Source organism: Zootoca vivipara, chromosome 4 (genome assembly GCF_965207765.1).
Source record: "Zootoca vivipara chromosome 4, rZooViv2.hap1.1, whole genome shotgun sequence".
In the NCBI taxonomy this organism is placed as follows: domain Eukaryota; kingdom Metazoa; phylum Chordata; class Lepidosauria; order Squamata; family Lacertidae; genus Zootoca; species Zootoca vivipara.
The window spans coordinates 98843315-98859265 of NC_142587.1; the positions used below are offsets into that span (position 1 = coordinate 98843315).

At 45.9% G+C, this 15951-nt stretch overlaps 1 protein-coding gene and 1 long non-coding RNA gene across 2 annotated transcripts in view; one reads left to right on the forward strand and one right to left on the reverse strand.

Moving 5' to 3' along the window:
• The first annotated feature begins 1848 nt into the window (after nt 1–1848).
• Nucleotides 1849–15951, forward strand: part of LOC148686068 (uncharacterized) — a 120245-nt gene continuing 106142 nt past the window's right edge. The window contains exons 1-4 of the mRNA XM_088668475.1: nt 1849–1889; nt 2679–3171; nt 3368–3431; nt 3716–3798. Of these exons, the coding sequence (XP_088524601.1) occupies nt 2770–3171; nt 3368–3431; nt 3716–3798 (549 nt within the window). The 5' untranslated portion in view covers nt 1849–1889; nt 2679–2769. The remainder of the gene's footprint in view (nt 1890–2678; nt 3172–3367; nt 3432–3715; nt 3799–15951) is intronic.
• LOC132592052 (uncharacterized) lies at nt 12858–15220 on the reverse strand. Its single transcript, XR_015949744.1, has 4 exons — nt 13797–15220; nt 13615–13694; nt 13357–13456; nt 12858–13269 (listed from the first exon to the last, which is right to left on the reverse strand). It is a non-coding gene; the product is annotated as an uncharacterized LOC132592052 (long non-coding RNA).

The window sequence follows — 15951 nt, forward strand, 5'->3', positions numbered from 1 at the left end:
TTTGCAGGGCTGCTGTGAAGAGAAAAATTGGTGGCAGGGAGAACCATGAAGGCCACTTTGAGCTCCTGGGAGGAAAGTAGGCTAGGAATGTCCAAATATAAAAGTGGATGACAAAGGGGAAGGTAGGGGAAGAGTGTGGAGGAGCTGAGCTCTGTGGAGAAGATTGGCCAGAGAGCCCAGGCTGTGCAGGGGACCCCAGGAAACACACACACCCCGGGGACCAAGAGAAAGGGAAGGGATCCTACTTACAGCCTGCCCATTTCTTTCAGGAAAAAAAATCCCACTCTCTAAAGTAGCTAACTATCTAAAATGCCCACCCAAGCCTAACTGACCCCAGCCCTAAGCCTAATCCTAACCCTTACTACCCCTCTATGTACAGAAGAAATAAATACAAAATAGACACAACTGTGCATAAAATAAAAAGGTAAAATAAAAAATATTAAACTAAAGAACAATAAAATAAAAAAATATTAAAAATAAAGGACAAAATATATTAAAATAACAAACAAACAAATAATTAACCACAAAAGCTCACCCGTGTCAAGAATTGCAGTGGGCTGAAATCAAGAAAATGAACCAAAACAAAAGCAACAGCTGTGAGGGGGAAGGAGGCCTCTGAGCTGCTTTGTGCAAAATAAATAAAATGAAGTGTTAAAATGAAATATCAATCAATCAAATAAAAGTAATAAATGAAACAAGAAATTGAGAATATAAGAATCCACTTAACGCCTCGCCTAATCCTTCGTCAACCACCACCAACTGCAGAGTGGGGGGCAAAGAGCCCAGCCAGCGGGGAGCAGGTCTGAGGGGGTCCCATCCCTGTTCTGGTTCTCTCCAAGCTTGGCTTTCTATGGGAATGGCTCCCCATTCTGCATGCCAAGAAGATGCTCTAGGGCTCCCCATATTTCACTAGCCTTTCAATGTTATGCTATTAGCAGCCGTGGAGATTCCACCTGCCTCTTTCAAAAGGAGAAAACCTGATCAATTAAATTAATAATAATAATATTTATTTATTTATTTATACTCTGCACGTCTGGCTGGGTTTCCCCAGACACTCTGGACGGCTTCCAATAAAATATTAAAATACAACAGTCCATCAAATATTAAAAGCTTCCCTAAACAGAAAAACAACAACCATCCGTTTGCAGCCTATTGAATTAGCAATTAAGCATTTCTGGAAAGGGAAATGGCATACTTTTGTATATTAGCATAAAAAGCGTGCATAAGAAAGTATTGCTCGTTTATGATGAGAATAGGATTTATTTATTTTGAGCTTTGCTTGGTTCCTCCTTGGTAGCCAGTGCAATGGTTTCAGCAGTGCTAGAACTCAGGACCCGCTGCCTTGAGGGGCATCTGAGAGCAGTTTGGCAGGGGAAAGGTCTCCCTTGGGAGGGGGTGGACTCTCCTTCCTTGGAGGTTTCTAAGCAGAGATGGGACGGCCATCTGTCATGGATGCTTGAGCTGAGATTCCTGCATTGCTGGGGGTTGGACTAGATGACCCCAGGGATCCCCTCCTATCTCTCCACTCCTGAAATCGAGGAGGAGGTTCCTTGCCTCCTGCAAAGCCCTTTTCCCTGCAAGATGTTCCTCTGGTTTCCGGCCAAGGGAGGGAGATGATCAGAGTCCAGTCAAGAGCCTCACCCCCAAAAGGATATCTGGGCATTGACGTAGCCAGGGGGGCAACTGCCCCCTAAATAAAATAATAATAATAAAAAGCCGAGGTTCTGCCAAGCGAGAGAGGGCGAGCTGGATGCCCTCGGCTTTGCAAGGGTTAAAGGGAAACCGAGCTGCCTTCCTAGAGAGGACAGGAAGCAAATCAGGTCCTCCAGAGCCAAGGCCCCTCCCTCCCCAGTCTTTCCGGCTTTGGTGTCTCTCCTGCAAGGGCTGCGGTGAGTCTCCCCTCTCCCTCTCCCTCTCCCTCTCCCTCTCCCTCGGCTGGGGGGTCCCAGGGCTGCAGCAGGGGAGGATGCCTTGGAGATGCATTGCAGACCAGTTTCCCAGTCGTCTCCAAGGGCAGCTCCACACGGAGGCCACTGCAGCAATCCCCTCGCACCCAGAGCATGGCATCCCAGGACCACATCCTCTCAGTCCCAAAGGGATTGTTGCTGGAAAACCAGACAGAAATGGGCGCTGCAACTCACTGAGCCTCCAGGGACCGTGGCATCAATGCCTGTGTGGGTGTTAAGCTATTAAATGATGATGATGATGATGATGATGATAAATTGTCCGTCTAAATCTCAAGGGATATTTATTTGGCCATGCCCACTTGGCCCTTAGGGAGTTGGTCAGATACATACCTGGCCCTCAGAGCAAAGAAAAAGGGACCCCACCACAGGAGTCTGTATTGAGAGCGGCAGAGAGTCCAAGTGCAAGAAAGAGAGACAGAAGCAGGGGAGTGGGGGTGGGGCTGGGGAGCAACTCCTGAGGACCCCCGGGTGAGGACCCCCACTAGAGCCAAGCGTCCATTTTTCACAAGAAACAAAGGATTCCCTTGTCAGTAGGTTCTGACTTCATGCATTGATTGGAAGGCAGCAGAAACCAGGTTGATTAATCTTACAGAAATCCCTTCAGTTGCCTCCACATTCTGCATAGCTAGAAACCATGCTTGCTCAGGGAGCAGTCCCCCCCCCCCCCCGGTACTACAAATTCTGTAACAGAACAATGTATTTGCTTTGTAGGATTTGCTAGAACTTCTCATTAAGACGGACAGAACTCGGCAGAAGACCAAAGGGTTCCTTCCGATCTCTAAGAGGCTTCCTGAGAGCACAGATGGATGAGCGAGACTCAGCTGGCCCTGGAACAGGAAGAGGCCATGCCATCCAAACTGGGAGCAGTGGGGGATTCTGGGAAAACCCAGTGCAGAAGTTCCTGGGTGAGGAGGACACCCTCCGCTCAGAGGTGCAGAGCCAGCAGTTGAGGCTGTTCTGCTGCCAGGAGGCCAAAGGACCCCGAGAGGTTTGCAGCCGACTCTACCACTTTTGCCACCAGTGGCTGAAGCCAGAAAGGCACACGAAAGCTGAGATGCTGGACCTGGTGATCTTGGAGCAGTTCCTGGCTGTCCTTCCCCCGGAGATGGAGAGCTGGGTGAGGGAATGCGGAGCAGAGACCAGTTCCCAGGCAATGTCCCTGGCCGAAGGTTTCCTCCTGAGTCAGGCAGAGGAGAGAAAGCAGGTGAGAGAGACTTTCCTCTGGATACTCCCAAGGGGCTCCAAAGAGGACAGAGAACATCCCATAATGGTCTCCTGATGGCCCATTTGCTTTCTGGGAAAGCATCCATGGAATGAGAACTCACACCCTTCAAGTCTTTGTCATTCTCTTTCTAATATTTCTTACCATTATCTGTTCTGAATCCTTGTTTCTTTTTCAGGAAATGGACCTGGATTCCTGTGAGGGAGAGAGGCCTCCGTTGGACACCAGAGAGAGACCACTGGGTAAGGAGGAAGGTGGTTTGTCTCTGTTTGGTCTCATTCTGTTCTTTTTCCAATTCATCTGAGGGTCCTTTTCGCCTTGTTTGGGGGGGAGACAATTGGGAATAAGGGTCCAGAGGAGGGGAGATGTATTTGTGCACAGCAAACATATGAAATGGGCACAAACGTCCAAAGGCTCTCAGCAGGAAAGGCTTTCTCAAAGGCCCATCTGTAATTAGAGATGCCCTGTTTCACCTGTGAGAGAAGCAGGCACTCCTGGTGTCCTGTTTACCTTTTCTCTCTTGCAGGTGGCAGAATGATGCCGGCAAGACCTCCTGATCCGTCTTTTCATGGGGGCAGAAGGGAAGCAGCGGCTGTGGAACCAGACCAGGTCAGGGGAAGCTGCCTTGTGGGGACAGAGGCCGAGGGCTGGAGCAATGTCATGGACTGGTTGGGCACAGAGGAATGGTGGGAGGATGCAGCTGGGGAACCAGGAAAGGAAGATGGCTCAGAGCCCAAGAAGTGGAGGTAGAAGAAGGATGGGCGGTCAGAGGGGGAAGAGGGAGAAGCTTGGGAAGAGGAGGTGTCAGAAGCTGAAGGGCTAACAGGCCTTAGTGAGCTTGGAGACTTTGTGGCAGAATGCAGTCCAGAATCAGAGGCAGAAGAGGAAGGAGGCGAGTGGGAGGAGGGAGGTTGAGAGGCAGAGGTGAGTCAGGATAAGGAGGAGCCACCGGTGGCTCCCTGACCTTTTGCCAGAAGCCATCCTCCCTGCTTGTCTCTGAGAGCCAAAAGACAATGATATCTTTGCAGAAATCTCTCCATGATATCTTTGCAGGAATCTTTGCCTCCCCCTCTCCATGCCCCCATGAACCCATTGAATTTGACTCTACGGCATGTGGGTAAATGCCAGGATCTGTCCAGGTCTTCTTAGGCCCCTATGCCTGGGCAGGATGTCTGGAACACCTTCAGCATACACCCGGGAATCATGGACTCATAACTGGGCTTTATGAGCACCAAATCAGAAGTAAACAGCAGAAGCATTTGTAGAGGTTTCAAAACATTCCTCATTTATTTCTATTAACTACTGCATATTTACACATCTGTAAATATGTGTTACAGCCTCTCACTTAGCCATCTTATCTACAGCAGATATTAAACTGCACACAGCACACGGCAGAAAGCAGAGTCAGGAATGAAAAACAACAAAGTAAAAGTTCCTAACTGTTCCGGCAGCAGATATCACCAGATTTTCAGAACGGGAGGGGTGAAAATGCTCACACGGCATTGAGAGGGAACCTCCCCAGAACAGCTCACAAGGAGAAGAGAAAGTAGATCCTTCCGTCAGGCAAAGTGGAATGCTTGCGAACAGGGCCGGCTCGCCCATTGATTCTATGGGCGCCTGGGCGCAGAGGGGCGCCCCAGCAAGTGGGGGAGCTGCGCGGCGGCCTCCCTTTTCCGCTCTGCAGCGCCGACGTTTGCTGCGGTGGCGGCAGCGGCTCCGCAGCTGCCGGTGCCACAGTAGAGCCCTACGAACAAGACGCCCCGCACCAGCTGCGAGGTCACGGGCACTGCCGAGCTGTTGGGCGCCGCTAGCGCCTCGGCCAGCAGCTCGGCCAGCGGTGCAAGGCCACGAAGACATCCCTGCCAAGCCCCGCGCAGCGGGGCGATGGTGGCGCTCAATCCGTGCACTCTGTGCAAGGCCAGGACTGGAGAGGACTGGGACTGGCGAGGTAAGAGCCCCAAGGAAGCTGGAAGGACTGGGGGGGTTCAACTGTGGTAAATGGGGGGGCGCCAAAGGGATCTTCGCACCAGGGCGCCAGGTATGCTTAAGACGGCCCTGCTTGCGAAGGCAGAATGACTTGAAAAACACAAGGTGGAGTGCAACCTATTTGCACAAAGACAAATACCCATAATTAAAACGCAGAATAAAATAAGCATAATTGAAATGTGCAGCAAAACAATCCTATTGAAACAACACCGCAATTAAGAGGAAGGAAACAACAGCATTGTGTAGCAGATAAATATTGTCGCAGAGGAGGACATTTCCCTTTTTCTTTCAGGGTCCCGTATGCTTTGAAGATGTCGCTGTTTGTTTCACGGATGAGGAGTGGGCGTTGCTGGACCCTGACCAGAGAGCTCTGCATGAGGACGTCATGGAGGAGAATTGTGGGATCGTGGCCTCTCTTGGTAAGGCTCCCTGTGGGATCATCATATCTGCCTAGAAATTCAAAAATATCTCTGTGTCCAACCTCATATATTTTCACAGAGCTCAACAACGCCCCCTATAACACCTGGGAACCTAACACCCCCACAATAAACAGTAAATTATAGGGCTTTTTTTGAACAATCTTCCTCAAATTATTCCTTTTTCTACCACAATTGGGCTGGTCTGAACTGCCCAGGCCATCTTAAATGTCAGTTTCAGAATTGTTAGGAAAGATAAGTAGCTTCAGTTTTTATGTTTTTGTTTTTCCTCCTGTCAGTCTTGGGTTGACCAAAGAGACGACTGACATTGGAGATGGAGGGGATGCCATGACTGGGCCAAACAAAATTCATCCCAGAGAAGAGCCAGGCTTGTTGAATCTCAGGTAGTAGTAGCAGTGATGATGATGATGATGATGATGATACAGTGGTACCTCGGTTTACAAACTTAATCTTTTCCAGAACAGGACTGTTGTTAAATCGAGGTACCACTGTGGTAATAATAACAATAATTTTTATTTATACCCTGCCCATCTGGCTGGGTTGCCCCAGCCACTCTGGGCGGCTTCCAACACATTTATAAACATGAAAATCATAATAATCCGACAGTCTCTCCATTCTTCAATCGCCTTTGTGCACCTTTTCCTGCCTTTACCAGTGTGATTTTGTTCTTCAAAAATATAGAAAGGCCAGCTTTGGTTAAGTTTCCCCCAATCTCTCTCCTAATTTCTTCATAACTGTAGCCTTGCTCACTTAATAGTACTATTTTACATCGCTTTCTGGTTGACCACTCAACTTTTTGTGCCATTTCTATAATAATAATTTTATAATAATAATTTATTATTTATTATATTTATGAAGAAACTTTCTTCAATTGTATTCTTTTCTTTTTTAATATAATATTTTTATTATAATTTCCATAATACGATTATTCAAAATATTAAAAGAAAAATAGAAAAAAGTCTTACAAACATATTTCTTAAGAAAGGGGGGGGGGAAACATCAAAAAGATTCCCAACCACCTATTCACCCTTCACCCCACCTTGTGACTTCCAACCTGTTCTCCATTTCGGTTTCAGTTTCCAAAGTTTTTGTATATCTTTTCTGTTCTTTATTCTAAGGATTTCTATCTTTTCTTGAGACTTTCATCTGTCTGCTAAGAGTTTGCTTTTTTCACCATTTTTTAATTCATTAAAATAAACCAATTTTTAATTCATTTTTTATTCATGAAATAAACCATTTTTTATTCATTTTTTATTCATAAAATTCATTAAATTTTTCCCAATCCTTGTCAATTTTCTGCTCTGATATCCCCTTACTTTCTCCTATTTTCCTTGCCAAATTTTGGTAATTCATCAATTTTATTTGCCAATCCTCTAATTTTGGAACTTTTCCACCTTTTTGCGATGAGGAGCCTGGTGCATGTAGTCGTGTACATTGTTTGTTGTTTAGTCGTTTAGTTGTGTCCGACTCTTCGTGATCCCATGGACCAGAGCACGCCAGGCACTCCTGTCTTCCACTGCCTCCCACAGTTTGGTCAAACTCATGTTCCTAGCTTCAAGAACACTGTCCAACCATCTCATCCTCTGTCGTCCCCTTCTCCTTGTGCCCTCAATCTGTCCCAACATCAGGGTCTTTTCCAGGGTGTCTTCTCTTCACATGAGGTGGCCAAAGTATTGGAGCCTCAGCTTCACGATCTGTCCTTCCAGGGAGCACTCAGGGCTGATTTCCTTAAGAATGGATAGGTTTGATCTTCTTGCAGTCCATGGGACTCTCAAGAGTCTCCTCCAGCACCATAATTCAAAAGCATCAATTCTTTGGCGATCAGCCTTCTTTATGGTCCAGCTCTCACTTCCATACATCACTACTGGGAAAACCATAGCTTTAACTATACGGACCTTTGGTGGCAAGGTGATGTCTCTGCTTTTTAAGATGCTGTCTAGGTTTGTCATTGCTTTTCTCCCAAGAAGCAGGCATCTTTTAATTTCGTGACTGCTGTCACCATCTGCAGTGATCAAGGAGCCCAAGAAAGTAAAATCTCTCACTGCCTCCATTTCTTCCCCTTCTATTTGCCAGGAGGTGATGGGACCAGTGGCCATGATCTTGGTTTTTTTGATGTTGAGCTTCAGACCATATTTTGCGCTCTCCTCTTTCATCCTCATTAAAAGGTTCTTTAATTCCTCCTCGCTTTCTGCCATCAAGGTTGTTTCATCTGCATATCTGAGGTTGTTGATATTTCTTCCAGCAATCTTAATTCCAGCTTGGGATTCATCTAGTCCAGCCTTTCGCATGATGAATTCTGCATATAAGTTAAATAAGCAGGGAGACAATATACAACTTTGTCGTACTCCTTTCCCGATTTTGAACCAATCAGTTGTTCCATATCCAGTTCTAACTGTAGCTTCCTGTCCCACATAGAGATTTCTCAGGAGACAGATGAGGTGATCAGGCACTCCCATTTCTTTAAGAACTTGCCATAGTTTGCTGTGGTCGACACAGTCAAAGGCTTTTGCATAGTCAATGAAGCAGAAGTAGACGTTTTTCTGGAACTCTCTAGCTTTCTCCATAATCCAGCGCATGTTTGCTATTTGGTCTCTGGTTCCTCTGCCCCTTCGAAATCCAGCTTGCACTTCTGGGAGTTCTCGGTCCACATACTGCCTAAGCCTGCCTTGTAGAATTTTAAGCATAACCTTGCTAGCGTGTGAAATGAGGGCAATTGTGCGGTAGTTGGAGCATTCTTTGGCACTGCCCTTCTTTGGGATTGGGATGTAGACTGATCTTCTCCAATCCTCTGGCCATTGCTGAGTTTTCCAAACTTGCTGGCATATTGAGTGTAGCACCTTAACAGCATCATCTTTTAAAATTTTAAATAGTTCAGCTGGAATATCGTCACTTCCACTGGCCTTGTTATTAGCAGTGCTTTCTAAGGCCCATTTGACTTCACTCTCCAAGTGAAGTCTAAACATTTATCTTTTTCCTTAATTTCTAATTACTTAATTTCTAATTACTTAATTTCTTAATTAATTTCTTAATTACTAAACATTTATCTTTTCCCTTAATTTCTTCTTACAACATACTCAACAGGAACATCTCTGGGACTTTTTTTTTTAAAAAATATTTCAACATTTTTTTCTGTTCTATATATATCTTCTCTCCAATTATTTGGAGTGGGGGAAAACCTAGAATCGGATTCAAATTGTTCACAGATAAAAGAGAAAGAGGAGGATTTAACCTGCCGAATTTAGAACTCTATCATAATGCAGCCGGACTGATGTGGTTAAAAGAATGGGTGGAACTAAAAAATGCAGCTGTACTAGATTTAGAGGGTGTGGGTCTGGCCTTCGGATGGCACAAATACTTAATGGAGGAAAAATTGAAGGACTATAGTAAATTTAATAATAATATTATAAGAAAAGCACTCTTAAAAATTTGGAAAAAATATAAAGGGATATTGGAGCCAAAAACCCCGTGGTGGATTTCCCCGCAGGAAATAGTAGCTGTAAAAAGAAAAAATCTGGAAGAGAAGTGGCCAACTTATAAATTGTTAGCAGAAAAGACAGAAGGAATTGTAAGGTTAAAAGAATATAAAGAAGTTCAAAGATATTTGAATGTCTGGCTCCAATATTTTCAAATTAATCAAAGATTTCAAATAGATAAAATATTAGGCTTTGAAAATAATTTCTCAAAATTTGATAAAATAATAATAGGAGAGAAAAATAAATATATAAAAAATCTATATGATTTATTATTAGAATGGGAAATTCTAATATTAGAAAGGGAAAGACGAATTAACGAAGGAGGCCATGATAAAATGGGGACAAGATTTGGGGAAAATAATAATGGTGGAAAAGAGGGAAAAGTTGTGGATAAAAGATATAAGATTCACCCCAAATTATGACCTAAAGGATAACATTTTGAAGATGCAATATAGATGGCATTTGACCCCATTGAAGTTGGCTAAAATATATAAAGGGAGTGATAAAATCTGTTGGAGGCGCCACGAAGAGGTAGGCTCATACATCCACATTTGGTGGCAATGTAAAAAGATCTTCAATTGCATTCTTGATTAAATTATCTTCCAATTGATATATAATTTTATGATATTTCTCCCAAATAAGTGGTGTTATGAGCCATCAAACCTATGAAATACACATTTCCCCCAAAGGTCTTCCACAATTTTGACCACTACCGTACATCAAACAAAGCAACATTCAACAACTCATCAGAATCTAATAATAAATATGTTGGTTAATGACAACACAGGTAATGAACACCCCTCAACTCCCTTCAGTTCTTCTCCATTTGTTCCTGAGGCTCTAATCCCTTTTTGTTTCCATTGCAGATTGTGATGAATTGGAAATCCAGAACAAAGGTGACCATGACAAAATCCTCAGAGAGGACAAGCCAATTCAAAAATTGGAGTGTGGAGAAAACTGCAGTCAGAGCTCCCATTCCACTTACCATCAACAAAATCTCATTGGAAAGAAACTCTATCAGTGCATGGAATGTGGAAAGAGCTTCAGGAAGAGCTCCGCTCTCACTTCCCATCAAACAATTCATACAGGGGAGAAACCCTATCAGTGTGTGGCATGTGGAAAGAGCTTCAGTCAGAGCTCCGATCTCACTAAGCATCAAAGAATTCATACAGGGGAGAAACCCTATCAGTGTGTGGCATGTGGAAAGAGCTTCAGTCATAGATCCTCTCTCACTAAGCATCAAAGAATTCATACAGGGGAGAAACCCTATCAGTGTGTGGCATGTGGAAAGAGCTTCAGTCATAGCTCCAATCTCACTAGGCATCAAAGAATTCATACAGGAGAGAAACCCTATCAGTGTGTGGAATGTGGAAAGAGCTTCAGGAATAGCCCCAATCTCACTAAGCATCAAAGAATTCATACAGGGGAGAAACCATATCAGTGTGTGGAATGTGGAAAGAGCTTCACTGAGAGCTCCTCTCTCACTTCCCATCAAAGAATTCATACAGGGGAGAAACCCTATGAGTGCGTGGAATGTGGAAAGAGCTTCACTGAGAGCTCCTCTCTCATTTCCCATCACAGAATTCATACAGGGGAGAAACCATATCAGTGTGTGGAATGTGGAAAGAGCTTCAGACACAGCTCCGATCTCATTAAGCATCAAAGAATTCATACAGGGGAGAAACCCTATCAGTGTGTGGCATGTGGAAAGAGCTTCAGGAAGAGCTCCAATCTCACTAAGCATCAAAGAATTCATACAGGGGAGAAACCCTATCAGTGCATGGAATGTGGAAAGAGCTTCAGTCAGAGCTCCCAACTCACTTCCCATAAAAGAATCCATACTAATGTCGGAAAAAACATTGTGCAGCTTTAGGAGCCAGGCAAATCAGCACCTTTTTAACCAGACCTTTGGATGATTGACATCTAATGCTCTTTTAAAATGTGGTGTTTTGGGTTTTTGTGTTTTGTTATTATGTTGTAACCTTCCTGAGACCTGTTGGTTTAGGGAATAGGTGGCAATTCTTAAAGGTGTAAGGGTCTCCCCCCCCCCCCCCCGGAAAAAAAATTGAGGAGGTGTGGCGTTTGCCCACTCATTATGGAGATGTTGTACTGGATGAAGTATAATTGGTTATAATTGGAATGTTTTCTTTAATTGGAATTGTATGATTAATTTGGATTTGTAAAAATGTAATTGGGAATAATTTCAATGTGATTTGATGTGTTTTAATTGGAAAATTTAATAAAAAGTATTAAAAAAATACAAAGTGCAATTAGCCTTTGAGCATAGACAAAGTATTATCTCTCACTTTGATTTCCAAACCCATGCTCTGACACAGCATATTCCAATTTACAAACGACAAAGGCTTCGTCATGACATCAGCAACATTTTCAGCGCTTTGCACATATTCACAAATAATGGTATTATTCTGTACATTAAACCTGACATTTTGGTATTTCAAATGAACATGTTTTGATCGACTTTTCAACTGTTCTGTCCCACACAGAGTTATATACATAGAGAAGTGCTTGGTGTCTGGGGCAGTTTGGCATTTCCCCGAGTGCTTTTCTACCATAACATCAACACCCAAACAGATCTTGCGTCTCCATTAGGCGCAGCTTTGGCTCCGGCACAGAGCAAGCTGGTGTCGGGATTTCCCACAACTCTCTTTGGGTCTTGCTTTCCTACCTAGCAGCCAGGTGAGATGGGAGGGGGGAGGACAGCCCCTCCATTAGCTGCAGCTCTTGCAACCCTGCTCCTTCTTTGGGGATGCTGAGGATAACACTCTATGGCCAGCGATGACCCTTGTCTAGCCAAGAAACCTGTCTGTGGGAATTGTGCATCCATAATGGTCTGGAAAGGGTGAATGTATTCTAGAACAGTGTTTCTCAACCAGTGTGCCTCCAGATGTTTTGGGACTACAACTCCCATCATTCCTGACCACTGGTCTTGCTAGCTAGGGATGATGGGAGTTGTAGTCCCAAAACATCTGGAGGCACACTGGTTGAGAAACACTGTTCTAGAATTCTCTGATATCGTCAGAAGAGTAAGCCATTTCCCCCCCAGTTAGGTCTGTTATCAACTGCAGAGGATGAGTAGCCTTGGGAGCCTCTTGGGGAGATGGAAGGGTTCAAAGGACTGAATCCATGAGGGAGAGCTACTTGCTCTGAAATGGGGGAACCTTCGGGCAAAAGGCAGCAGAGAAGGGATGCTGTTGGCCGCTAGCTTCTGTTCCTCCCCAATTTCCCAAAGGGCGTAACATCTGAGGTCCTGCGGGAGGAAAGAGCGTCTATCAAATCATAATTTGGAGTAAATCTCGAATCTCTTTTCCATAATTGTTCCCATTTTTGTATATTAATTGTTTCCCCCAAATCCTGGCTCAGGGTCAGGGGCCATGCTAGGCCAAAGCGGCCCTCCATTGCCCCCCCCACAGAGTCCCTGGCTCTCATTTGTCATCTCTGATGCCATCTCCCGGACACTTATGTTAAGCAGGAGGAGGAGGTGCGGAGCATTTGGGGTCTCTGAGCGGCAGATGATGGAAGCGCAACTTCAGTTCCTGTGGGAGACGACCATGTTCAAGGCAACAGGTCCACAAAGGGCAAGGAGGGAAAAGAGAGGAGAGATTTTGAGTCCTGGGTGAAATTGTGGAAGTATGTGAAGAGGAGGAAGAAAGAGCCATGTCAAGGGAAGTCAAGACCAACGACAAACCTTCCTGTTCACCTGCTTTTCATCCTCCAGGAGTGCCTGAAACTTCCTTTGGACTATTGCACGGCAGAGGTCGGAGGAGAAGTTTGGATTATGGGGCGCTCGTCAAAACCCCCCAGGCGCCCCAGGCTGTCCTGGAAGGGAGCAGAGGAGGAAATTCAAGTCTTCCGGGGGCATCAGGAGGGCAACTCCAGGCTTGGCTTGCCCATCCCTGACAGCTCCCTCCTGGGGTCCCTCACGCAACCAGAATGGACTCTGCAGTGCGATTCTTGGGCAGCTGGGTGGTCCAAAGGCCCCTCAGTGCTGCTGCCTCAAAAACTGTGATCACCTGGAGCACGAAAAGTAAAGAGGACTAAGGACACACCTCCCTGTCTTCTCATTCTTTTCCTCCAGGATGGCCTGGAAAGTTGTGTGGACAATTGTGATGCTCATCTCTGAAGTGGAGACCCCCCAGCAGACTCTGGAAGTGCCGCTTCAGTTCCTGAAGGAAAAGAGAGAAGAGAGTTTAAGTGCTGGGTGTGAGAAGAAGGAAGAGCTGTGCAGAGGGAAGTCAAGACAGAGGACCTACTTCTCTGTCCTCCTCCTTTTCTGGGCCCCCAATAACAGCCTCCATGGTCCTGTGCAGGATCGCACTGACCATATCTGAGCTGACCTCTGGCCTCAGGATGCTGCAGAGATGAAGGGGGTAGAGGGTTAGATGCTGCCTCCTCTGAATCTCCCTTGCCCCCTTCTCCCTCCTGCCTGCTCTTCCCCACCCGGAGCTCTCCCTGGATTTCTGCCACCCACCCACCCCCACAACCCCATCCATCCCAAAGACCCCCCTCACCTCAGCTGGACGAGGGCCTCCAAGGCCAGGGCCAGGCTCAGGGATTGATCCCTGAAGCGCTCCAAGGGACCCAAGATGCCCTGGAAGAGAGCAGGGGAAGAAAGTCAGCTCTTTCCAGGGGGCAGCCAGAGGACTGCACCCTGAGGTGCCCCCCCAGCCCTTCATTGTCCACACTTGCTCACCTATCACCACGGGCTCCTCCCGGACTTGCAGCGGGGCCACCCTGTTCCTCTGCCGGCAGCTGAACAGGGCCCTGAACCAGCTGAACTTAGAAGAGAGGAGCAGAGGGGAGATAGCGACTCAGGAGCCCCAATGGGTGGGGGGTGTTTGTATCTCTACGGGGGGCTGAGAGAGGAAGGTGGTGGAGTCTTCCTTGGAACCAGGTAGACCCCCATGAAAGGGGAGAAGGCCGGTGGCATGGGGCAGCTGGAGAGATGCAAGATGGAACCAGGCAGAGGTGGAGGACTAGGGGGACCTGGGAGAGCAGGGTTTGAATCCCCACTCAGCCATGAATCTCCCTGGTGGACCTTGTACAGGAAGGTAGACAGCCCTGAAACCATTTTGACTCCCCCAAACTGACCAAATGTTTCTTCAAGGAGGGAGAAAATGAAAAAACCTCCCCATTGTCTCTGGGCTCACAAATCCTGCCTCAAGGGCACATTTAAGGTGTGAATAGGGTGAGCCTGTGACCTGGCTCAGGAATTAAGTGTTTATCATTACCAAAGAATGGCCAGCCTGGCTGGGTGATCTAATCAGTGACCATTGACAGGTTTTCTGCCAGACAACATTTTGCTGGAAACCACCTCCTTCTGTGATGTATGCATGTTTCTGGGGGGGGGGGTCTGGAGTTTGGGGGTGGGCAATTTCAAAAGTCTACGTAAGGGTGGGCACACCTTTGTTCTGGGTTCTCCTCCTCCCTCCTGCGTGTGGGGGGAGCACCCTGTTGCAACAGTTTAATAAATATCAGGCGTTGTTTTGTTTCTCAATATTCTCTGGTTGGCCTCTTGTTATTTTCTCCTTCCGATAGGGAACCCACTTAAGGACTCAATACGGGCTCTTGGATACCCCATAAGGGGAAAAGGGAAGGTTTTGTTTACAACAACCCCAACCCCAGCCCTAAACTTACACCTAACCCTAAGTACTCTATTTACAAAACAACTATATACAAAATAGGCACAAATGTGCACAGAATAAAAATGTAAAATAAAAAATTAAACTAAAGTACAATAAAATAAAAATATTAAACTGAAGAACAAAAATATTAAAATAAAGATTAAAAACAAACAAATAAATGATTACCCACGAAAGCTCTGCCATGTCAAGAATCTCAGCAGGCTGAAATCCAGAAAATCAACCAAAACAAAAGCAACAGCTGTGAGGGGGAAGGAGGCCTCTGAGCTGCTTTGTGCAAAATAAATAAAATAAAGTGTTAAAATAAAATATAAATCAATCAATCGAATAAAAGTAATAAATGAAATAAGAATCAAAATAAGAAATTAAGAATATAAGAACCCACCTAACACCTCAGCTAATCCTTCGTCACCAGCAACTGCAGGTTGGGGGGCAAAGAGCCCAGCCAGCGGGGAGCAGGTTTGAGGGGTCCCATCCCTTCACCAAAGCCCCTCCCTGCCCCACTTCCCCATGGGGGTCCCCCACACCACCCATCACTCCCCAGGATGGCTTTGGCCATCTCCTGCTTGGAGCACTTCAGGGTTCGGAGCCCCTGAGCTGAGCTGCCTGGCAGTTCTCAATCACCTCCAGCAGGAACAGCTGATCTTCCTCCAGCAGCTGAAAGGCAAAAGTCAGGCTGTCAGTTCCTTGTGAAAGGAGGGCTTCTCCACATCTGAGAGTGTAGAGTGGGGGGCAAGGAGGGCAGGTGTGAGTCTCTCCAATACTCACCCCTGGGGAGGGATGTGCAACCGCAGCACATCTGCAAAGAGAAGGATATGGGGCAAGTGAGTCTGTCCCTGAGCACCTGGCAAGGCTATCCCAAGAGTTTTCTCCTGGATTCCAAGTCCTACTACAAGGAAGTGACACCCCAAGCCTTGGGGGCTAATCCTGGCCTCCTTCAATCAGAATGTGGCTCCCCTGGCTAATGAGATGGTCAATATCTGGGTCCACTCCACCCTTTTTAAAATATAAATATCAAAACAGATCCCAACTTTCAGAGCATGTAAATCACATGAGTGGACAGACCGCTGTGCCACTCACAAAATCAGGACTATATTTCCTTCTCCCACCTTTAACGTAAACGTATAGGTAAGTATTACTCATTTATGATGAGAATAGATTTTATTTATTTTGAACTTTACTTGGTTCCTCCTTGGTAGCCAGTGC